This window comes from Jatropha curcas, chromosome 10 (genome assembly GCF_041381405.1).
Source record: "Jatropha curcas cultivar XTBG-Jc1 chromosome 10, XTBG_Jcur_1.0, whole genome shotgun sequence".
Classification (NCBI taxonomy): domain Eukaryota; kingdom Viridiplantae; phylum Streptophyta; class Magnoliopsida; order Malpighiales; family Euphorbiaceae; genus Jatropha; species Jatropha curcas.
The window spans coordinates 11,655,559-11,681,945 of record NC_143160.1 but is presented as its reverse complement, the minus strand read 5'-3'; the positions used below and the strand labels follow the sequence as shown (position 1 = coordinate 11,681,945).

The window sequence follows — 26,387 nt, the reverse complement described above, 5'->3', positions numbered from 1 at the left end:
AAACTATACCTCAAAATATATTGCCTACTTTATATTTTAATTTAGTGCATGCTAAATGTGCTCACATGAAAAACATGATTTCCTCCCTATATTAATAGAAAGCAAGATGAGTTAGATGTTTTTAATTGCTTTTTAATATTTTGGGATATTGGAGAAAATTAATGTGTTAATTAAGTGTTTGAATTGTAAATGCGAAATTTTAATTGAATTTTAAACATGCACCAAAACTTATAGGGAAAATTAAATCATAGAATAATATGGAGCTTGAAACTCTAGTTTTTAAATTAATGAGCGTGAGACGGGTGTATAGATAGAAAAGTACAAAAAATTTGCAATTGGTAAAATATTTACCCAAAAACATATTATGTGGAGATTTTATAGTCACGTAAACATAATATTTCTTTTCCTTTTTATGAGTTTCTAAAAGGAAAAATTATAATCATATCTCTATATTTTTGCAAAATTAGATATTTTACTATTGTATTTTTTAAAATACACTACTATGCGTCCACAGTTTAAGTTTGTTACACTGACTTATTCTTTCGGCCATTTTATCAAATTTGAACGTTAAAAGCCTATGAGATGACATTAATAACCCTTGCTAAAAAACAAAGTAAAAGAAACACCTCATTTAGGAGGGAAATGGCCACACGAAGTATCTCCCACCTTTTTCATACATAATATAAAAAATAAAAATAGTTGTGAAAAAAGAAGGAACTTGATTAGACTTTATAATCTCATCCAACGCTTAATGTTTGCATTTTAATTATTTTTATTAAGCTAATAATATAAGAGAAAGCAGTGCTGATGAAAAGAAAGGACTAGGAGACAGATTACCCGAAAAAATGCCTCCAAAATCATGGGTTTTATCCTTATATACAAGACTTTAGTGACAAGGGTTTATTTTCATTAGCTTTCGGATCTGAATCCCTTTTTGCAAAGTGTAATTATTAAAGCTAAAACCTAGTTAGGACTTTCTACGAACACCTTATCCACACCTTCTGCACCGTCCTCTGCTTCACCACTGAATCCCATTTCAATACCCAGCAATAGTAACACCTATTTTTCACAGTCTGGTGCTAGAGTTAGTTCCTTTGTTGGTTTTGCATAAAAAACCATCTCCACACTTATGGCCTGCTCCTTGCTTAGGCTTCACAAACAACAATGGTATTGTTTCCATTAGCCAAAAGTCAAGCCTCTTTTTTTTGTTTATGATAATATATGTAGTGATTCCGCTTTAATGCCTCCATTTTCTAAGAATGGAGGTAATGGAAGTGCAGATATTGGCAATAGCTGTGATTTATAATATGTAATATTTTAAATATTAAAATGAAACCCAAAATCATTATTCCATAAACAGTGATTTTGAGCTCAATTGACATTTTGCTCCCATATACTAAAAAGTCTTGTCCAATCACTGTCTCGATAATAGTGCGTGGAGGAAACTTCTATAGTTCCATGTTGCTAAACTTTAATCTTAATTACAGAAATCTCTCTAATTTATATATCAACTTTCAAAATTAACCCTAAAACAAAAATCATTACTATATGTTCCAATCTTGCAAATTATTTTTAATTCAAGTATTTTATCAAAATTTTAAGATATTAAAATAAAGATATTTAAGAATAAAAAAAATAAATATTTATATTAAAAAAATAAAATAAAGCCCATAGGAATTGGCATGCCATTTTCCCCTATACCCTCCAATTTTCAATTTATTCTTCTATGTTTAAAATATAAATCGGAAAATTGTTTAATATAAAGCGGGAATATATTTAAATTATATATATATATATATATATTCTTTTATTTTTTGTTTTTTTGTTTTTATTAAAAAATTATTATATTAGTTTTTTGAATATATGACAAAAATTAATGCATTTTATTTTTTAAAAAGTTAAAGAATATGATATATTAGAAAACTTAAAGAGAATGCAAAGGATGGTAGTAGGTTTAAGATAATTTGGGGGATTTAATTTATTCTTTTACCTTTTCAACTTTCCAAAATATTTTAATAATTTTTTTATTTTTTGAAAAATAAGCACAATTCTTAAATTGAAGTTGACTTATATAGATTAGATTTAAATTGTAATGATTTTCACTGTAAAATTTGAAAATTATAATCTTCATTATTATACAATTATTAAAATGTCTTAAATTGTTTTCGGACAAGAAAAATGTACATGAGAATGCTCTAGATGAAAAAAAAAAATGGCACCAGCAGATAAAAATACATCACCTATTGGAACGGAGATACATCCTAAAAATTAGAAAAAATTACAATTACATCATTATATAAACAGAAATACAACTACTTCATTCTTATTTTTTTAGAAATGCTTTTTAGAAGTTCTTTATTTGATTTCGTTCTAATATTAGATCCTTCTGTATAATTTTGATACATTTGTTGTTAACTGCTTTCTGAAAAGATGAATTTACCTTCTCTCTATATCTTCTCACGATGGAACTGTCTATTCACTCATCCAAAGTCAACTATCCATTTTTATAACAAGTCTAAAAGGAAAACCAAGCACAATTAACTTCAAAATTGATCCAGATAAAGATTTATTACATTAATCTTGACAAAAAAAAAAAAAAAAATCTGGCATTAACTTAAACAAAAGGAACAACAAAATAAATGGTTTTTTACCATAAAATTGGACAGGAAGAAAGGACTAAGAGATACGACAAAATGAAACATAGAGACTTCAAAAAAGCATTTCTTAAAAAAATAGGGAGGATATAATTGTACTTCAATATATATAGAAATGTAATAGTAATTAAAAAAAAATTATATGGGATATAATCAATAGAAAATAAGTGATATATATATATATATATATAACAAATGAAGTGTATAAAAAGTTTGATACACTTTTCCTCAAAAAAAAAAAAAAAGTTTGATACACTTCAATAAATTATTTTATGATATATCTTGAAATTATTAATTATAACTATCTTAAAAACATTAATATATGTTTATGGTATAAAAAGTTTTCAAAGATATAATGTCATGGTCTAGGTTGCATTGACTCGAACAAGGGACGCGGAACACGACACAAAATAGAGACGGAACACGATAATTTTCAAAAAATAGAACACCACGCGTTTAGATACGTTATAATAAAAAAATATAATTTATTAAAAATTTAATTATGTAAATAACTATTCATAAAGAATCATAAACATCAAATAAAAAATTTAATTTTCTATTTCAACGTCATTAGTTAAATCCTCAATAATAATATCATCATTAAAGATCATCGTTTCTATCTTTGGCTTATCTAAAGGTAAATCGGCAATTTCAAGAATCAAACATCTTCAAATGAGTCAAATTAATCTCCTGCAATGCTCTACATTTTTGTTTTGTTCAATATAATATCATGGCTTTCTTCTTGATAAAAGTAAAAAATTACTATGAACAAAATTCCATTTTTAAATTTGGCAATAAAATTTATAAACCCTACATAATGATTTAAGAGTTTTTTCTTCTTATATATGTTGTAATTTTTTATTTTAAGATATATATATTTATCTAATTTATATTTATGACTTCAATTTGAATTGTTTTGTTAACAAATTTATCTAAAAATTTTATAAATTTTTTGCAAGTGTCCGTAAAGTGTTCAAGAAGTGTTTGAAATTAACAAAATTAAAAAAAATAGTCGGACACATTTTTTAAAGTATGGAACACGTTTTTTAAAGTTTTCGGCATATGTCCGAGAATGTTCGAAGAGTGTTGGTGTCCAACACGAATATGGCACCGGTACGCTAGACCTTTTAAGGTGTCCGTGCATCATAGATCACGGTAACACCGCAGCAACGTGCGTGGGCTTTTGCATTTATACTAGCTAATTTTGTGTAAAAAATTAGGACTTAAACTATAAAAATACCTCAAACTATGAGACTTGTTGCAAAATCATTTTAAAATGATCTTTGTACTCTGGACATCTTATTTGGAAACTTAGATATATTGGTACCGTAATTTAAAATTTAAACCATAAAATGACTAAAGTGATATTTGGTGTGAGATTCACTGACTTACCTTGAGTTAACTTAGCTCGGTGAACCAAAAACTCATCGTTTTCGTTTTACTCCCTTTCTCTTAATCTAAAAATCCCTCTCTTACAAAAGAACAATTTATCTTCTAAAATCCCTCTCTGCAACAGATGTAACTTTTTTGTCATTGCTTCATGCTTGTAGCTAGGCATGGCCACGGTTCCGGAACCGGCGGTTCCGGTTCCAGAAAAGCTGGAACCGGAACCGAACCGAAATTGGCCGGTTCCGGTTCCGGTTTGGAACCGTCCGGTTCCGGTTTCGGTTCCGGTTCCGATCCGATTACAAAACCGACGGTTCCGATTGGTTTTCCGGCGAATCGCATAATTTGAAATTTTAAATTTTTAATACCGGTTTAAAAAAAAAAATTATATTAACATAAAAAATTTAAAAATACTGTTAAAAAATTTTAAAATATCAAGACCAACTAAAAAAAAAATTATTTGAACATAAAAAATTTAAAAATACACCTAAAAAATTTCAAATTTTTAAGACCGGTTTAAAAAAAAATTTGAACTGATTTTTTTTTTTTTAAGTTTGAACATAATGATTTTTTTTAAAAAAAAATTTGAATTGATTTTTTTTTTTTTAAGTTTGAACATAATGATTTTTTTTTAAAAAAATTTGAACTGAATTTTTTTTTTTTTAAGTTTGAACATAATTTGAAAAAAAAAAAAATGGGCTTGAACTTAATTTTTTTTTAAAAAAAAAAATTAAGTTGCCTACGTATCCTCTTGGGGTTTAGAGGAATCAAAGCCCACGTAGTTCTTACTTACCTTATATCAATGTCACCCCTTTTACCTTAATCGCTATTTGCACCACCGGTTGATGTTCCCGTTGAGGACCCATCGTATAAATCAAATAAATCTTCATTTTCGTTTGGATTTTCTTGGGCTCTTAGTTCGGCTTTGGTCCAATCATCCACGCACGCTTGTGCTTCTAATGAATCGGGTGTCATACGAGATCGTGTTTCATCAAGTATGTTACCTCCTTGACTAAAAGCTTGTTCAACCGCAACAGTGGAGACCGGAACTGCTAAAATTTGTTTTGCAAGTAAAGAAAGAATTGGAAAAGTATTTGCGTGACGACTCCACCAATCTAAAATTGGAAAATCTGCATCTGCATAATCATCACCAAACTCAAAAGAAGTTGTTAGATAATTATCAAATTCTGAAATAGAATTGGATTCCCTTGTTCTTTTTTGTCTTTGCAATAAAACTTGTTGGGCAACACCAACACCACTTACCCTTTGTGTTGAAAATTGTGGAATATTAGATTGAGAAGAAGTAGAAATAGAAGTAGATGTAGATGAACTAGAAACTTGAATAAATTCATTATATAATTGCATAATATTTTGTTTAACTTCATGCATTACTACATTTATATTAACATTATCTTCTACATCAAGATTTAATACATCATAATAAATAGTCAAATAATCACATAATACATCCATTCTACATCTAGGATCAAATACAATAGCAACAAGATAAAGAGGTGGTATATTTTTAAAATAAGATAACCATTTTTTTTTCATTGAAAAAATACAATCTTTTAATAAATCATCATTTTGAAATTCTTGGAGTGCAGTAACAATATTAATACACATAGGTAAAAATAAATTAGATGTGGGATAATAAACCCCACTAAATTTATAGGTAGCATCATTAAAAATTTTTAAAATATCTAAAATTTTTGCACAAATCTCCCAATTTTGTGGATATAAATTAATATCCTCAATATTATTAGTAACAAAAAAACATAATAATTCTTTATAAGAAAAAGACTCGTTTAGTAATTCATATGTTGAATTCCAACGAGTTGGGACATCCCTTGGAAAACGTTTTGGTCTTTTATTATTTTCTTTACAAAATTTAGCCCAACTTTTCATTACTTGGGGATGTGTCCATAAATATGAAATAGCTTTTTTAATTGGAGAAATAAAACAATCAAGAATTTTTAAACCATCTTGTACACATAAATTTAAAACATGGCATGCACATCTTATATGAAAAAATTTACCACCAATATTTGGTTCACAAATTCTTTTAAGTTCAATAATAGATCTAGTATTTGCAGAAGCATTATCAAATGAAATTGAAAAAAATTTTTTTTTCAACTTATATTCATCTAAAATTGAAACAATTACTCTATAAATATTATTTGCAGTATGTTTATCATCAAAAACACGAAAACCAATAATTCTTTTTTGAATTTTCCAATCATCATCAATCCAATGACATGTAATACCCATATAAGAATGCATTTGCCAATGATCACTCCAAACATCACAACAAATTGAAACACGAATTTTCAATTGAGAAAATAAAAGCTCTAATTCTTTTTTTCCTTTATTATACAAAGAAATAATAGTTCGTTTTACTGTATTTCTTGGTACTCTTTTAGCACAAGGATTTAAAGCTTTTTGACAATAATTATTAAAACCTACTTTTTCACCAAAACTAAAAGATAAATGTTCCATAGAAATCATTTTTGCTAATTCTTCTTTTTGTATTTTTTCAGAATATTTAAATAAAGAAAGGTTAGAAGTGTACCCGGAAATTTGTTGTTGAGACCGATCAACTCCTATTTTTGTTGGATGTTTTGCCTCCAAATGCTTCCAAAATGATCCATAGCCGCCCGCTTGTTTAAATTTATAAGATTTTCCACAATAATTGCAAATTACATCATACATTTTCTCACCTTTGAATTTTTTTGTGAAATGAATGGAGAATATGTCGGAACTTTGTCTTGCTCTTGTAACAATTTTTGCTCGTTGCTCTTGCTCTTGCTCTTCATCTTCTTGAAATTGCTCATTAAATTCGGATTCTTGAGTTGGAATATCCAAATTTTCATTTGGAAAACCCTCAAAATTAAATTGGTCGGGAATCATATCATAGATGTCGTTTGTAGGGATAGATGATTCTCCAATTTTTCCCTTGCCCTTACCCGAATTTGAGTTTCCTCCACTTGCCATTATATGATAATAAAATATAATTTGGAAAATTGAATAAAAAAAATTAGAGAGAATAATTACCTTAATAAGAGATAAATGTTGAGTAGAGAAAAATAAATGAATAATATAGAGTAGAGTGTAGTATATTGTAGAGAGAGTAAGTAGAGAGTGTAGTATATTGTAGAGAGAGTAAGTAGAGAGAGTTGAGATTTTTTTGTAATGAATTTGTAAATAAAATGAGGTATTTATAATAAATCCAAAAATTCATTTTTCCAAAAATACCCTTCAAACTAGCCGTTATGTAGCCGTTTATGACAGTTGGGAGGGGTAATTAAGACATTTAACAACAAATTTAAAAAAAAAAAAAAAAAAAAAACAAAAATCTGACAGTTACAATGGCTAGAACCGCCGGTTCGAACCGGCGGTTCTAACCGGCCGGAGAACCGGCGGTTCCATTCCGGTTCCGACCGGTTCTATGGAACCGCCGGTTCTGGTTCCACATTTGCTGGAACCGGAACCGAACCGGAATTTTCCGGTTCCGGTTCCGGTTCGTCCCGGTTCCGGTTCTCACCGGTTCCGGTTGCGGTTCCGGGCCGGTTCGAACCGACGGTTCCGGTTCCCGGAACCGCAATATGGCCATGCCTACTTGTAGCCATCTAGGCTTAGTTGACAAGAGCATTAGATTCTTTAAATATATGACAGAAGTTCACAGAATTAGTCCACGAATAGAACACTATGCATGTGTTGTTGACATATTTGACCGGGCAGAGCTTCTCAATGAAAAGCCAAGACTTTCATCGAGAGATTACCCATGAAGCATGGTTTGCTTATTTAGCACGCCTTGCTTGGTGCTTATAGGATCCATGGAGATGCTGGAATAGGGAAAGGTTTGTGATTGCAAGGAAAAGTATTCCAATAATGATGATGATGTTGTGATTTTGGAACCCAGCATTGGTAGGAGAATATTTAATCCGAGAAAAATGAGAACCACTATCAAGAATGCTGAACTGGGTGATCCAAATTGCAAAATGTCTTCAGTTAGAGGAGGAATTTTAGAAGATGAATTGTTCCTTTGCAAGAGAAAGATTATTGGATTAAAGGAAAGGATAGCAAAATGATGAGTTTTTGGTTCATCCAGGTAAGCTGATTCAAGGTAAATTAGTGGGTGTCATACTAAATATCACTTTAAGTCTTTTTATGAATTTTAAACTAAATATCAATATATCTACGTGTCCAAACGATAATATCCGGAGCACAAGGCTGATTTTAAAGTTATTTTGTAACGAGTCCTTTTTGTACTTTTAGGCCAAAAAAACACTAGTACGTTATGCAAATACGCTGTTTTCTTTTTCCTGTTTGTTACACAACTGCTGTTTTTCCTTCGTTCTTTTCACCTTTATTTTCTTTCAACAAACTTAAAAAAAAAAACTAAAGCCTGAGGCCAGTAATAGAGAAGGCTTTGCTTCCATCTCCTTCTTTCTCTAAGTCTCCACTCTAATAGATACCAAGAAAGAACAATGCGAACTGCAAATTTGTCTCAGATCTTGTGTTTCTAAACGAATCAGATACAAATATTATTTCCATTCAAGAAGAAGAAGAAGAAAAGAAAGATGTTGAGATTGAAAGCTTTTAAGCCGAGCAGTGAGAAAATAGTAAAGATACAGTTACATCCAACGCATCCATGGCTTGTCACTGCCGATGCCTCCGATCGCGTCTCTGTTTGGAATTGGGAACACCGTCAGGTCTCTTTCAACTTTGTTTTTTGCTTTTATTTGAAATTGCAAGTGTGATTTTATTTTTGAATTGATAATTATGATTTTTTTTTTTTGAAAGGTAATATATGAGCTAAAAGCTGGTGGCGTTGATGAGAGACGTTTGGTTGGAGCTAAGTTGGAGAAGCTAGCCGAGGGCGAATTAGGTTCTGTTCTATTTTTACCCTATTTGTTTGAATTTTGATTGATATTTTGAAATGCCGAGAAATGTTGATATTGAAATGTTTTATTTTATTTTTTTGTTGTTGCTTAATTTTGCATTTTTGCAGACTCTAAAGGGAAACCCACAGAAGCCATGAGAGGAGGCAGGTAATTTTTTTTTTATTTTTTTCATTTCTAGATAAGGTTTTCCATTTGTTGATATGTTTTTCCTTTCTTTTTTGGATACGAAGTGTTAAACAGGTGAACTTCTATGATGATGATGTACGGTTTTGGCAACTTTGGCGCAACCGCTCGGCAGCTGCTGAAGCTCCGGGTGCTGTCAATAATGTTAGTTCAACATTCACTTCTCCTGCTCCATCAACTAAAGGGAGGCACTTTCTTGTAATTTGCTGTGAAAATAAAGCCATTTTCTTGGATTTGGTTACAATGCGTGGTCGTGATGTGCTTAAGCAAGAGCTGGATAATAAGTCGCTCTTATGGCAAGTACTAATATGAGAAGTCCCTTTTTCTTTTGTGAAGCACTCACATACTCACAAATTCATAGGCACAAGATCCTCTTAATTTTCATTTTACTAAATATTAGCTCAGTTTGGCATATGGCTGTCAGTGTTGGGCGGCGAATAACAATATGTCAACAAAAGTTTCTATGGAGAAAAATGAGAATGCTGGAGATGGATGAGTGAAAACACTAGAAATGATTAAATATATACAAGTTAAGTGCATTTTTGGAAAGCTGAATTTTGTACCTATTGAAAATAAGTTGAGATACAGAGATTGGGATCATGAGATAGTTTGATCATGTTTAGTTTAAATTGAAAAATGTGTTAGTAAGAAAAAATTCTCTTGTCTAGGTCATAAAACTGGAGGAGGAAAAAGATCAACTTAGATGATATGGGGAAGGTTATGGAAACGGATTTAGCTTCAGTTATTGACCTGTATATAATGTGTATCTTTGAATTGAGTGGAATGGAGGGAAAATGATCTGAATAATTGATTTTAACCAAACTGGGATCAAGGTTCAGTTGAAATGAGTTGTGAAAATCTAGTTTGTTTTAGAGATGTGTATTGGTATAATTTGGAAAAGGATCAAATTTATCGAGCTGCTTTAGAGTTCCAAAAACAAGAAGTTGACATTCTTTTCTCTGTCAAAACTTCTCTAGTTTGATGCTCGTTGTTTTCATATTTTTCTTTACCATTTTAATTTTCTATTCTTATGTTTTAATTATAAATTTGAACTATATCCTTAGTGCAATGACCCAAAGCTTTTCCCCTTTTACTCCCTGCATATTTTTTTCTTAGTTATCTTATGAGAGATCTTTTATATAGCAAATGCTGCAAGAGTGATATTTAACAGTAGCCAGCTGCCTAATATTCTGGTTCTTCTATAGGATTTATAGTCTTTCCTTCCTTTTTCCCCCTTTTGTTTCCCATAATAATTTTTTCCCACTCATGAATACATTGTATTGAGATGGTGTTGCTATTTTCCTGTACTCTTATAATCTATTATGTTTATAGTGTTATTTGGTGGTTTGTGTTTTTGTTTCCTGCAGTATGGAGTTTCTCTCCAGATCTACTGCTGGGGAGGGCCCTTTAGTTGCATTTGGTGGATCGGATGGTGTCATTAGAGTTCTTTCAATGATAACATGGAGGGTTTGTGTTTTGTCAAGAAGTTGTTCTGTCATCTTATGATCACAATATAGGGTTACCAATGTTGATTTGTTATACTTATTTCTTGCAGCTTGTACGTAGGTATACTGGAGGTCACAAAGGATCTATTTCTTGTTTGATGACTTTCATGGCATCCTCTGGAGAGGTAGTCGTCGGATCCCATTATTCTTCTGATGCCTAGTAAATTCCTTTCAGTTAGCATTTGGCGTAATACATTATACTCAATAATCTGGTTAAACGTGCAACCTATTTGAGTGGGATGCTTTACTTTATTAGTAATTAATAACATAACAGAGTAGATGGGAATAAAAATGCCAATAAGAAAGGGATGTATGCAACCCTAGGTGCACAAGATTACACTTATGTGCAGTAGATCTTGTTGATGAAGTTACCTTCATTCTTGATTTCATCTTTTCCTCTTTTCTTAGATCATTTGGGCCTTTAATGTTTTTCGTAAGTTATTCAAAAGGAAATTTGCGGAACTGGATAGATAATAAATATATAGAGCAGAGAGCAATTTATGCATATTAATATATGTTGTATGTTCTTGGGACTTAAAATGTTTCACTTGGAGGATTTGGAGAGATTCGCCGTGGATCTTTTACAGCCACAATCTTACATTTATCAACAAGGATAATCGAGTTTGTGATGTTAACTTTTGCTTATATAGACTGAGGAATATGAATGGGATCAGTTCAGTAGTACAACACTGAAAGAGGATTCTCAAGATTGTAAGGTGGTTTGCAGATGGTAAGATGGTAATACCTGTCTAGGTTTTGGTTTCTAAAGGAGGCATGGTTTACTGACCACAAGAAGGATATGGCTTTGGATGGAATCTAGCAAGGGGATCGATATTTTGAGAAGTCATTTAGTTGCTGACTTGCTGTCTTGTGAAGTTGGCAGTACCATTAGCAAATTTTCAAGCTTTTTTAGTGGACTCTGCAGTTTGCCTTGCTGTGGACATGTTACTACATAGGTATGAGGATGAGTAATGCAATGGACATAGAAAGTAAAAATCAGATAAGATAGAGAAAAGTTTGCTTGTGATAATAAGATGTCTGTTTTTGTGCGAGACTGTTCTTATGACAAGTGAGATAGTTTATGTCTGAGAGAGGGAGAAAAGCAAGAGGATAAAAGATTTAGAGAGATTTATAGATGGAAGGAGATCCCATTGTGCCACTACAGTCCACTCATTTAGGGAGAAAGAAAGACAGACATAGAGGTGTCAGTGTCTTTCAGCCAGTTTCATGGACAATATTTTTGGAATTCTAAGTTTGAGAAATTTTTAAAATGACAATGTCTCTTCTCATAATGTGTTCTTTAGATTTTGGATAAAATTTATTTATGTCCTTTAGATCGATAAATAATAGCAACTCAAGAAAAAGAATTATCATTGGGTTATAAGTCAATACATATATGTGTTTTTGTCTGTGTCTGTCACAAATATTATAATCTTTTTCTGAGAATTAGTTATCATATTCAAACAATAAATCATGTCAATCTAGTTGAAAGCTTTAAGAAGACTATGAATTTGAAACATAAAAAGATAAGACACCTTATAAGGAGTGTTAGATTAAACGTAGCACAAAATCTGAATTAATATTTGAAGTTTTCATATTATACAAAATCAAACTAACAATGAGATCAAAACTAAAACGTTGGATGAGAAACTAGAGATCGAGACTCGAGGGACATTTGTGAGAAAATTAGTGCAATCTATGTAATTTTTTTTTTCATAAGTTCATGTATCAATCCTTATTTTACTATTATGACAAAGTTAAGGGCATTTTTGGAATTTGAAAAGTTTAATAATAAATGATTATCATTTTGATCTGAATTATCTTGATCATATAAATTTTTTATAGGGGCATGTAATTGTCAAAATGATTTTTCTTAATTTATGACTAAATCATAGGGACCTAAAAGCAATGTCCTTAATATTTTGTGAAACTTAGTTTATCTGTAAATCAGTAACAATGGAGGATCCCCATAATTAAACCAACTTCAGATGTGAGTATAAGTGTCCTAATATTTGTATTTTGGTTGATTGGATGTTTGGAATGCATCTGTGTGCACGTCTGCACTTGGAATATGTAGCATGGAGATTGAGGATTTGGATGCTAATTGGTTGCTAGATGACTATGACTTGGGGCTTTGATGTGATGGATTTTGGATTGTCATATTGACATCACTGGCATAGTGGTGAGAGAAATTAAAATGGAGGAGGAATGGAGAGAGTGATCTCAAGGGATCACAAAAGAAAATCCTTAGATATCACATTACATTAGTTGTTCCATAGGCATAGGATTACTGCTGCAATTTCTCTAATATTTGTTCAGTAAAGTTGAATGCATTGAAGTTATTCAAGCTATTCACAGACTCTGGCAATCCTAGTTGTTTAAAATTTCCACCAACTTTATCATGTGATGTGTCATTTCATCTTTTCTTTTTTCTTTCTGGCATTCACAAAATAATTTTCTATATCATGCTTCATCAGAAGTTTGGCCCTCAAGAGTGATGCCTATTGTTTCTAATTTGTTTTCCATTGTTTCTGTGATTGTAGTACTTGTCTGCATGCGTTGCACTCTTTTCTTGGTATCATAATTCTATATATTTTAGGAAGACATGCACCATCTTAGGGTTCTGCTTGCTTGTTCATGCAGTCGTGCTTGTGTATCACTTTATGCCTAACTAACTCCTTTGTCACCTTTTTTATGCTTAAATTCAGGCACTTCTTGTCTCAGGTGGTAGCGATGGTTTACTTGTTCTTTGGAGTGCAGACCATGGTCAAGATTCCCGAGAACTTGTACCTAAGCTAAGTTTAAAGGTGGATTTCTTTAATTTTTCTCATACTCCTCCTTCAATATCTAATAGCTAATGAAGAATGGTTATACATACATATTTATCTCGAAGCTTGTGAACACATTCACTGCACTGATCACAAGAGATGAGATTTTCAAGATAATAGCTTTTCTGAAAAAAGAAATGCATTTCCTGTTAAACTACCCATTTTGTGTGGTAAAAAGTAGAGTGACTTGGTAAAATGGGGCCTTTTAACTTTCTCTCAGCATTTTAAAGGTGAGTTGGTATAGATTTTAACTGCAAAATTCTTTGCCAAGTGCACGTCTCTTATGCATTCTGCTTATCTGATTTTAAAATTGAGTTGTATTTTTGATATTTTTATTTACTACACTTACAGGCACATGATGGTGGAGTCGTGGCTGTTGAGCTTTCCAGAGTGATAGGAGGTGCTCCACAACTTATTACCATTGGCGCAGATAAAACATTAGCTATATGGGATACAATTTCTTTCAAGGTGTTGAGCTTTGTGAACAAAATACTTGGTTCATGTTTAAGGCTGTGAATTTTTTTCCTTCTTCTTATGTCCTACTATTTCACCTTTCTAATTTTGTGTTTGCATGTGTTGATGAGCACAGGAGTTACGGCGAATTAAGCCTGTTCCAAAACTGGCTTGCCACAGTGTGGCATCTTGGTGCCATCCTCGAGCTCCAAACCTCGATATATTAACTTGTGTTAAGGATTCACATATATGGTATACTTTTGCCTCTTACTAGTAAATTTCTACGTTTCTTTATAAGTCTGGCCTCCAGGTATAATGATAACAGGATTTATATGGTGGATGCTGAATGGTAAATTTGTTAAACATTTTGCAGGGCTATTGAACACCCCACATATTCAGCCCTTACGAGGCCATTGTGTGAGCTTTCTTCACTCATCCCTCCTCAAGTTCTAGCACCAAACAAGAAACTTAGGGTATGTATTGTTTTGTTTGAAAAGATGCAATTTAGTTATTTGATTTCAGTTTTAATATTACAAGAAGCCTCCTAGTCATTTTGATTAGTGGTCGAACTTGGAGAGATAGGAGGGGCATTGATAAGTTGTCCTAGAAGTAGCTTTATTTTGGATTTAGTTCCCTTTATTTTCTTTTCTTTATTGATTTCCCTTGTTATTTCTGAAGGGATTTTTTTTCTTGACCAATTATAAATTCAGCACACATCAACAATGTCTTAATCAGCTTTTTTGTGTAAAAACTTTTATTATTGTTTGACTGATGTTGTCACTCATCTGATGGTAAACCTGTATATCCACATGCCTGGAGGTGTTGGTTCATACTAGTCTATAGGTTGATATATGCTCTTGCCTCCAAATACAATGTTTTTCAACATATTGTACTTATTAAACCAATTATAGTCCAAAGTAACTTTTAGTCTCTTAAAAATCAATATCTACCTAGGCTTGCCACGGGTAAAATTACAGGACTTTTGCATGTCCCTTTGTAATGATGACTAACAATGCTTTGATATTATGCTAAGATTTGGCTTCTAACATTCTTAATATGCCCCTTTAATTGTTACGAATTATTTTCACTCTTGCTCTATTTATGTAGAAATGATTGAAAAAAGGGAGAAATGGATAACATTCATGTGTTACCAATGCAGGTTTATTGTATGGTTGCACATCCTTTACAGCCTCACCTTGTTGCTACTGGAACCAATATTGGTGTTATTGTTAGTGAGTTTGATGCCAGATCTCTTCCTGCGGTAGCTCCCCTACCAACACCACCAGGAAATAGGGAGCATTCTGCTGTCTATGTAGTTGAAAGGGAGTTGAAGTTACTGAACTTTCAATTGTCCAACACAGTAAACCCATCTCTTGGAAGCAATGGCTCCTTATCTGAAACAGGAAAGTACAGGGGAGAATCAGCTGAACCATTACATGTCAAGCAGATCAGGCAGCATATTAGTACACCTGTTCCACATGATTCATATTCAGTTCTTTCTGTTAGCAGTTCAGGGAAGTAAGTTTCCTTTTCCTTTTTGACATGGAAATACAGTTGTACAAAGTTTATTTTTACTTCTTCTTTGTCATTATGAGGCAAATAAACCATCATTTTAACTCAATTAGCAACAGCTATGAAAGTGGACTTACTTGTCATTGAGATTCATAATCAAATTTTTGCTGTTGATGTTTTAGAGACAGATGAATATGCATCTATTTATATGTTTTTTCTCTTTGTTTGAGACTATAAAGTGCATAATTTCTGTTTTTATGGAAATGATTGGCAGCTGTGAAAGTGGATCTACTTATACTGCCTTTCTGCATGTCATGATTTCTCATGTTGATATTTTGATCTGGGTTATATTTGTATTATTTTTATTCTTTCAGTAGTTTATCGTTTCGTTTTCTGGAGTTGGATATCATTTTAATAGTGGAATTTCTTTCTACTGGATGTCGTTTTGGCAGTGGAATTTCTTTCCATTGGATATCATTTTGGCACTGGAATTTCTTTCTAACCACAGTTTGATTGCAGATACCTTGCAATTGTGTGGCCCGATATTCCTTACTTCTCCATATACAAGGTCAGTGATTGGTCCATTGTAGATTCAGGCAGTGCAAGGCTTTTGGCTTGGGATACATGTCGTGATAGATTTGCTATACTGGAATCTGCATTAGCTCCTAGAATTCCTGTGATTCCCAAGGGGGTTTCATCAAGGAGAGCAAGAGAAGCAGCCGCAGCTGCAGCACAAGCTGCAGCAGCTGCTGCAAGTGCTGCTTCTGCTGCCAGTGTGCAAGTGCGTATTTTGCTCGATGATGGTACATCAAATATCCTGATGAGGTCCATAGGAAGTCGTTCTGAACCGGTACTTGACATTTCTCTCAGCATAAGGCGTTCTAGTTCCATTGGATATAAGTTTATACTTTGTGAAATTGGTCCCTGGAATTATATGCATTAGAATTTCAAGATCCTTTGTTTTTATTCTGACATTTTGTTTCTCTGTTGTTATCTGCTGAACTACATCACATAAAGAGCTTTCCCTATTATTTTCTGTAATTCTAAAAATTGTGTAAATGGAATTAAGTCATTTTAGGGGGTTCATAATAATATTTCTTTTCCTCTTAAATTGTTTCTTTGTCATTTTTGTTGGTTTACTGAACAAGTCACCAGTGAACTCATTGCCAGATGAGGATCATAACCTTACCTTTCCGTTTTCTCAAAATATCATTTAAAGTTTAAGACTGAACATTGCTGTGAAGCTACAGTTCTATGCCTCTTTTACAGTTGTATAGATTTCACTCTGATTATTACATTATACTGGAAAGTTTGAAAATTCTTCACTATTAAACAGTGTTTAACTTCTTTTGTAATTTATATTGTATATATTGTGGCTTTTGACATGCTCCATTGTAATTTGAGGCAAATATTTTGTTCACCATTGTTCTTGCATAAAGTAAGTGTCCTCTGACTGTATATAATCTCTTCTAGGTAATTGGCTTGCATGGAGGGGCACTACTAGGTGTGGCCTATAGAACTTCCCGGAGGATTAGCCCTGTTGCAGCAACAGCTATTTCTACTATTCAATCTATGCCTTTGTCAGGATTTGGAAGTAGTGGCGTGTCTTCATTTAGTACTTTTGAAGATGGATTTTCTCCTCAGAGATCTCCTGCAGAGGCAGCCCCTCAAAACTTTCAGTTGTATAGGTGAGAATCATGGTTATTTTTATTTATCTTTTCAATTATTGGTAAATCTTTGCTTCCTGGGACACAAATATTAGTCAATATTTTGATGGTGTTTGCCTATAAATTTTCCTAGATGTCCTGAACTTTTGCATCATCATGTCATTTCGATGGACATGAATATAGCCCAAGAGTATAACATAACTAAGTGTCTCAGCAATTTTTCCACTTTACTTTTGGGAAATATAATGTGAAAAGGTCAAGAATATTGTTTCCAATGGTTGCATTGGCAATAAAATTGAAAATTTTAATTTGGATGATTTCTTTTTTAATGCGTATTAACTATTTTTCTTAGAGCTACTGAATGCTTGCATTTGTTAACATTGTCTGTGAAGTGCAATAGAACTTCAGTTGTAATAGTCGTCTCATCTTTTTTCTTTTTAACTTTTGATTTTAATATCAAGACATTATAAATGGGAAAACGAAGATACCTTGACACGCTTGAGAGAAGGAAATTTTCCTCATACTATTAGACTAGAGTCAGAAGAAAATCCATTTCCATAATGTGTCTTTGATCTGATGACTGCTGCAGCAGTTTACTTGCTAATGTCACTTAGATTCTTGTTAGTTGCCAGGAATTGAGTGAAGAGTGGGAAAAGAGAGAAAAAGAAAGAGGTGGGAAGGGGTGTTGGGGGCATGAAAGAGGTACCAAAACTGAAGTTTCCTTAAAAAGGCATTAGGACTTCTTTTGTATTTACTTTTGTCATCTAACTCTGCTTTCCATCTAAACCAGACAAATTTGCTTCGAGTTAATCCTCTGCTAACATTCTTACTTGTCCAACTGATAAAAGGCTAAACAATATTGCCTTTCCAATTGACTATTGTTTAAATTATCCACACATTGCTTCATTGCAAACATGTTGGTCTCTCGGGCTTCTAACCTACATCAAATTAATTGTGTTGCACACAGAAACTGCCTGCTGCTACATGGTTGAACTTTTGTTTTTGGTTTGTACCTGATAAGAACTAAGGCCTTTTGATCCTTTTTAATCCTCGATTAATATCATAATTTGCAGTTGGGAAAATTTTGAACCTGTGGGTGTACTACTTCCTCAGCCAGAATGGACTGCATGGGATCAAACAGTTGAGTATTGTGCTTTTGCCTATCAGCAGTATATTGTAATATCTTCTTTGCGCCCTCAATATCGGTACCTGGGAGATGTTGCAATTCCCTATGCTACTGGAGCAGTTTGGCATCGGAGACAGCTTTTTGTGGCTACACCAACTACCATTGAGTATGATCTTGATAATTTTTTAATGATTTAGTTCTGTTTAGTCGTATTTCTGGTTTTATTTAGTACATTTTTTTTTGCACCAAATTTTGTTTTATTTCTGACACTATTGGAATTTACACATGAATTAATAGTTCTTTGATGAAGTAATTTGAACCTCAAACCTTTGCTCATATTAGTTGGACTTTGTCTGGGGCTTGAAACAGGATATTTCTGTTTCATTGAGTGGAGCTTTTATAAATATGAAGAGGCTAATATAATGCACATGACGTTGTTAGGCAACTTCATGTTGCATTTCAGCAATGAAGCCGGACATGGCTGATTTCATGATTGTAGTTATATATGCATGAGAATTTCTGTTTTTAGAAAGTAGACAAGTGTTTGTTGGACAGATATTTAGTTGAAATGATTGAATATTTGAATTTGGTATGATGTTGGTTTCTCATATTTTTCACTTCAAGTGCAAATTCAAATACATTTATTCAAATTGGACCCTAAGGATTTCTTTGAAGTAAACCATTGTATAGATTGAGTTTCACATTTTTAATCAATTCTAAGAGAAGATTATGCTGATAGATTGGCTATTTATTTTTACTAATGCGGATTAAAAATGTAAGATTCTACTGCAACAATGCTTCAGATAGTCATTTAGATGGTGGAAGTAAAGCTGGAACATGATGGAGAAGAAAAAGAAATTTATAACAAATATTTAAGTTTCATAATTTTGTCAGATGTGTGTTTGTGGATGCTGGAGTTGCAGCAATTGACATAGAAACGAGAAAGATGAAAGAAGAGATGAAAATGAAAGAGGCACAGGCAAGAGCAGTTGCTGAACAGGGAGAGTTAGCCCTAATCACTGTAGAAAATCCCCAAACTGCTGCACAAGAAAGAATAAAATTAAGGCCACCTATGCTACAGGTTAGTATTTCATAGTTACTTTGTGGTTGTTGATACTGAGATGTTGTTTTGGGTTTATGGGAAGAGGAACAGGAAAACAGATATTTGAGCTCCCTATTTATTTGCACAATGAGGCAGGCCCTTGACTTCCAGGAATTGCACCTTTAATGATCTGTTTGACTCGCTACCTTCTTTGGTTCTGCATTTTACTTTTTATTTGCTAGAAGGATTTTTGTCCTAGATTAGGCTGGCTCAATATTCTTGTATGAAATACAATGATTTTTTCCAAAGCAGAACACCTAAGGCATGGTTAACAATTTATTATAACGTATTACAATCATAAGTTTTGAGCTTCTCTAAAATTTTCCGAACTAATGTTCTGTGACTAAATAAAATATTAATTGCATAATTCTAGCTTGTCCAATAAATACGTTTTGTACAAATTAAACTACAATGATACATAAATGAAATGAACATTTCCAAATACTTCCCTAATAATATTATTTCATTTATGCTCTGTTTGGAACAAGGGAGGAAAGACAATGTTGAGGTAAAATATGTGAGGTCAGTTATTTTACCCTGTTTGGAAAGTGATAGAAAAATTTGGGAGTGAAAGTTTGTACCAAAATCTCTCCTGGCCAACAAAAGTTCAATCTCTTCAAAATGGAGAGAAAATGACCAAGGAAGGCTGGAAAAATGCACTATTCACTGTAAATTTACAGAAACACCCACAAATTAGTTTAGTAACCCTTGTGATAAGGATTAAAGTTGACCGGGTAACTATTATAAAAAAAAAACATTTTAATAATTATTAAAACAACAACCAATGATATTTTTTCATCTTTTAAAATAATAAAATATTATTTAATTTTTTTATACTACTATATTATTTAATAATTAGTAAGGATAAAACTGTAAATTAGCCATAATGTTATTTTCTTTCCTCCATTCTATTTTCCTTCAAATCCAAACATAGGGTGGAAAATAAGGGAAGAAATTAAATAGTACAATCCTTCATTATTTTCCTCTCTTATTTTACTTCCTCCCTTATTTTCTTTTCTCTCCTTCTCAAACATAGTGTTCATCTAAAGTGAAATAGACTGAACCATTCTAACCATACCAAATTGTCTAATTTAGTTTAGTCTGGTTCGACTTTATGATTTGAACTAAAATAAATACTCAGAAGAGTAGTGAATTTAAAAAATTTCACCTTTTTTTTTATTTTTTTTAAAGTTTCCAATAACTGCTCTTTTGGTAAAGATGAAAACCAAATTAGAAAATGTTCAAAAATCTGTCAATTTTGTCCTAGTATTAACACCTAACAAAATTGACCAAATTGTTGGGATGATAATTTAATTGAGTTTATTTGAATTTTGCATGTATAGTTTAGCAAACAATCTACTGTAATTTCCTTTATTTATTTAATTTTATAATTCTTTTGGATTGAACAGTTCAGAATTTGTTCATCTTTGAACTATAATGATTATGTGATTGGAAGCATTATCGCCTTAGACCTTTCAATGAACCAATTTACTTTCTTTTCAGGTGGTTCGTTTAGCTTCTTTTCAGAATGTTCCCTCCATACCACCTTTCTTAACATTGCCAAAGCAGACAAGAGTTGATGACAGTGATTGGGCAACACCAAAGGAGATAGAAGAGAAGCGGGTTAATGAGATAGCAGTTGGTGGGGGAGGAGTGTCTGTGGCAGTTACTCGTTTCCCAACAGAGCAGAAAAGACCCGTTGGACCTCTAGTAGTGGTGGGTGTAAGAGATGGAGTTCTTTGGCTGATTGATAGGTATCATCTTTGCCTCCAGTATTCAATGTCCACTGTCTACTTAAATAGACCATTTTATATTTCCTATTAACATAGGAGCCATTAAATGTTATTTTCACTTAAATTTTTTTATTTCACCTTATCTTTCAAGCTTCTCTTATGCTGTAGCATGGAGTCCCTATCTAATCGGATGCTTATTTTTTAATTTTCAGCTGCCCTTAAACTACAATCCTCTCATGTTAATAATAACTTCTGCCAGTATGGGAGCATGCAGGCACAGATTATTCCTAACAAATTCACTCCTAAACCTCCTTTTTTCACATTAAGTTCCTTCCAAAAGCATATTTCAGTTGCTTCGTTAGAGACTTCACATGTGGACCTTACTTATACATAACAATCTCATTAATTCCTGAGAAAAAGAAAATCTTAATGCGAATGAAACTTGTGTTCCTCTGATGAGAACATTTCTTTCTTTTCTCATTTTCCTGCAAAGGTTATTCATTTCAGTTCCGTCATCGTGCCTGAATTTTAATTCTTTTCCCTCTCTCATAGTTTGCACCTCCATTTCTGTCAAGTTTGTTGTTGTAGTAGTATTTATAAGATAAAGTAATATTCATATTTACCAATTGGCAGTATAATCAGAGGAAATAGTGTAAAGTAATATTATTTTATTGGGCTGGTTTCTAGATTTGTTCTTTCTAGTTAAGATACGGGAGTGTTGTTACCAGGATCAACAAGGCAAGTAACAACTTAATCAGTTTTATTTTGATGAGATTTTATTTCTATGTAAGGCTAAGTACTATTAAGGCTCTAGAAAAGGGCATACTGTAGCTTTTTCTTTATGTTCTGGAAACTGAGAGTTCCTTTCCTTGTTTTCCTTTTAATTTTTCAATTCAAACTTGTCATTCCTTAATATATGATGCGAGGAAAAGAGAGATGATACTTAGATTCTCTTTGGTAGGTATATGTGTGCACATGCCATATCCCTAAGTCACCCTGGGATTCGCTGTCGGTGTCTTGCTGCTTATGGAGATGCTATTACTGCAGTGAAATGGTACTTCTCAATCCTTTTCTCCTAAAGATTAATTCCATGGAAAATGGTATAACTTTTCCTTATATAACTGCAACTTTCTGTAATTTATTCTATCATATTCAGGTCAAGTAGGCTTGGTAGAGAACATCATGATGATTTGGCGCAATTTATGCTGGGGATGGGCTATGCTATGGAAGCACTTCATTTACCAGGGATATCTAAGAGGTATTTGTAGAAGTATGTGGGGTTAATCCCACATTGAAAATATGTAAGATGAGTAAATGGCACATAATGAGAAAGGTGAACCAACTAAAATGACTTAGGCAATTTTGTATTAATGATACGCTTAACTTATTATAAATCCAAATTATTAAATGAAATTATTAATTGAATTTGATTAATTGCTTCTAGTGCTCAGATTTAACATGATATCAGAGCCTGAGATTGAACCCAAATTGCATGAGGGAAGCTCTCCAGTGGGTCATATCATGATGGATCCGTGTTGGGCCGTTGTGTGCTTGTCAGGTGGTCCAATTGCCACTTGAGGGGAATGTAAAAAGTATGTGGTTAATCCCACATTGAAAATAATATAAGAAGAGTAAAATGGCATATTATTAGAAAGGTGAACGAACCAAACCAAACAAAATGTCTTAGATCATTTTTGTGTTAAAGGTAAATCCAACTCGTTATAAGTCTAAATTATTATATGAATTGTTAATAAATTTAATACTCCTAAGGCTCATATTTAACCTGGTATCAAAGCCTTGGATCCAAACCCATTGCATGAGTGAAGTTCCCAAGTGGGTTGTACCTTGGTGGACTCTTGCCCATCGTGTGCTTATCAAGTGGCCGAATTGCCACTTGAGAGGGAAGTATAGAAGTATGTGGGGTTAATTTCACATTGAAAATATATAAGACAAGTAAATGGTATATAATGAGGAAGGTGAATCAACTAAAATGGTTTAAGTCATTTTGTATTAAAGGTAAGTCTAACACATTATAAGCCTAAGTTATTAAATGAAATTGATTAATTGCTCATAGGGCCCAGATTTAACATAATTTTGTTATTTCACTGATTTAGATTTTGTCACAATGCCTTTATTTCTTCTTCATAAATTAAATAATCTGTGCTATTCTGTCCTGAACACTTTTTTTTTTTTTTTCATGGACAAATGTTTGCATGTATTTTATGCAATGTATGAACATGTATGCTTGTAGCATACACAATTTCTTTGTTGCCTTACACACAAGGCATCTTTCTATGTGTCTGATGCTTATAATCTCATTATCACAAATGGGATCTTGCTCCTTATGGTGATTAATAAAGCTTTAGTAATCCAAGCTTGATGTCCAGAATTTCAAGTGCATCAAGAGCATTTTAATGTTGAATTCTAATGTGTCTCTTGTCTATAAATTTTTTTTAGGTTGGAGTTTGATCTAGCCATGCAGAGCAATGATTTGAAAAGAGCACTTCAGTGCCTTCTTACGATGAGCAATAGCAGGGACATAGGGCAAGATGGTACGGGACTTGGTTTGAGTGACATTCTCAACATAACATCAAAGAAGGAAAATATTGTTGAAGCAGTTGAAGGAATAGTAAAGTTTGCAAAGGAGTTTTTGGACCTTATTGATGCTGCAGATGCTACTGCACAGGTTGACATTGCTCGCGAAGCTCTCAAGAGATTAGCTGTTGCAGGTTCCATGAGAGGAGCTTTAGAGGATCACGAATTAAGAGGACTTGCTTTACGCCTTGCAAATCATGGGGAGTTGACAAGGCTGAGTGTATGTTACCACAGTGAACCATACTTATTGCATATTGGCCTTATGAACTGTTCGTACATGCTAGGAACTTAAAGCAACTTCTGTGTTTGTTTAGTTTTTGTGCATCCATTTCAAAATTTTCATGATATATTTATTTGTTAATATATAGATGGCAAAAAAAATTTTAGTCACTCTGCATCAGTTACATAATAATTCTTGAGTTGTTTGACACCTTAGGAAAATTTTGAGACTAATTTAGCCATTTTACTATGCATAGTTTACTCTGACTCCGCACTTTATCCTAAAAGGCCAGTGTCAAAACTGATGTTTTTAGTCTTTTTTGTTCAATTTCCACAACAACTTTTATGTTCTATCCCACTTTATATTCGTTTTCAACTTTCAATTCACATATCTTCAAAGATACAGTCACATTTTTTATAGCATCTAATAAAGCTGAATTAGTAATAGAAAGGAGTGATTTATCATAGCTGTGACAACAAAGCACTATGGATCTGGAGGATCGGGAACTCAGGAGAGGATAAATGAAAAGTACATTGTTGTGTGAGGAGAAATGTACAGCATCATTGCCATAGTCAATGATGTCTCGAACATTTATATATCAAGTGTTTGGGCTTGTAGAAAGTGAATTTGTGCTTGTGGAAGTTACTGGATACTCAAAAATGAAATAGAAGACCGGCAATTTTGTAGACAGTGCAAAGTTGAAATTTGTTGATTTTGAGATATGAATGTCAAATGGTCTTTCATCCACCTGGCATGCCTAATGCTGATTTCAATATAAGTGTTCCTTGTAATGTTTTTATTTTCACTTGCCTACTTTTTGAAGCAATATTTGTATGGTTGCAGGGTTTAGTAAATAATTTGATTTCAATTGGCTTGGGACGTGAAGCAGCATTTTCAGCTGCTGTTCTGGGAGACAATGCTCTCATGGAAAAGGCTTGGCAGGATACTGGGATGCTCGCTGAGGCTGTACTTCATGCCCATGTATGCATTTTTTATATAGACAGGTTCTTAAAAACCCTTGAACTACTATTTTCTACTCTAACTGGCCCATCACATATCTTTCCAGGCTCATGGGCGGCCAACACTTAAGACCTTGGTTCAGACTTGGAACAAAATGCTACAGAAAGAGGTTGAACATGGTCCGTCAACCAAGATGGACGCTGCAGCTGCATTTCTGGCTTCTCTCGAGGAACCCAAGCTTACCAGTTTGGCAGATGCAGGGAAAAAACCACCAATTGAAATTCTTCCTCCAGGAATGCCATCACTTTCTGCTTTTATTACTGGCCAGAAAAGACCTGGTCCCGGTACACTGGGTTCACAGCAGCAACCTAGTAAACCATTACAAATAGAAGCAGCCCCAGTTGCTACAACCGAACCAGTATCTACATCTATTCCTAACACTACTGCTGCAACAACACCAGAAAATGCACCTCCTAGTTCTACCCCAGAAGTAGAAAGTGCTAAACTGCAAACTCAAGCAGGTGAACCTCCTGTTTCTGTTGGTGATAATGCTCCTGTCCCATCTTCAGGAAGCAACCCAGATCTTGTTGCATCAGGAGAAAGTATCCCACCAGTGTCCACGAGCGATACAACATCAACCCCAACTGAAGTACCACCAGCACAAATACCTGATACTGAGGGAGCAACCGTTTCAAGATCTATGCCCTTAAGTGATACTCTTGCTTGAATATCTAGTTTGTGGCCTACTGGAAAAACAGGACATATTGGGAATTCTTAATTGATTCTTTGATTTGCGGAGAATTACATGAAAGGAATGTGGAGTAGATATTAGTTTCACATCAAATTGACTCTTATATTTTATTCATTTTTTTACTTTGGGAGGCAGAATTTAGCTATGTTCTGTATTCTGATTTGTATTATTTGTTTGCACCGTATAGTTTTTTACAATGCAGTTTATAATTTTAGATGACTGGGTTGAGTTGCAGAGTTGTGGATTATTTCTAATGGAGATCTTTTACTGATATTTGATGGCTTATTTTCACCCATGGTTTTTGAATTATAGCTCATATTACATTATCGTACTTAAAATTTAATTTATAACATAAAAATCCTGAATTACTATTTGTGCAACATTAGAATGACGAATTTATGAAATTTTGGCTATTGAGATGCTAGGTGAACGACACGTGTCTTTATTTATATTAAAAAATTTCACACCTCAACGTCTGTAATTCTCTCCAATCAGCTGTGCAAAAACCAGTACCACAACTCTCTCTCTCTCTCTCTTTCTCTTAAAAATCCTCCACTACAAAAGAATTCAAAAGAAACAGTAAACTGGTCCTCAGCGCCATAACCAGACTAGCTCAACCTCCAATTCCAACTCTGCTATTATGCTCTACCACGTTAATACCGGAATTCATATACCCCTTATTCACGTCATCTATGCGTCATTGTTGTCGTCCTCAATTTATATCAGCGCTCGAACTCGTTCTTCATCAGAAAGAGAAAGAGGAGAAATAAGAGAGAGATTCACCCTAAAATAGCTAAGCTTTGCA

The 26,387-nt window shown here is 33.2% G+C and overlaps 1 protein-coding gene across 1 annotated transcript; it reads left to right on the top strand.

Moving 5' to 3' along the window:
- Nucleotides 1-8,357: 8,357 nt before the first annotated feature.
- LOC105635661 (uncharacterized) lies at nucleotides 8,358-25,802 on the top strand. The gene is made up of 21 exons (XM_012218738.4): nucleotides 8,358-8,755; nucleotides 8,847-8,931; nucleotides 9,055-9,094; nucleotides 9,178-9,426; nucleotides 10,498-10,597; nucleotides 10,686-10,760; nucleotides 13,344-13,442; nucleotides 13,815-13,931; nucleotides 14,053-14,168; nucleotides 14,290-14,389; nucleotides 15,076-15,434; nucleotides 15,948-16,278; nucleotides 16,902-17,116; nucleotides 18,169-18,387; nucleotides 19,116-19,302; nucleotides 20,827-21,077; nucleotides 22,018-22,110; nucleotides 22,213-22,314; nucleotides 23,514-23,871; nucleotides 24,715-24,852; nucleotides 24,938-25,802. The coding sequence occupies exons 1-21, from the start codon at nucleotides 8,624-8,626 to the stop codon at nucleotides 25,556-25,558; spliced, it is 3,987 nt and encodes a 1,328-aa protein (XP_012074128.2). The 5' UTR covers nucleotides 8,358-8,623; the 3' UTR covers nucleotides 25,559-25,802.
- Nucleotides 25,803-26,387: the final 585 nt, after the last annotated feature.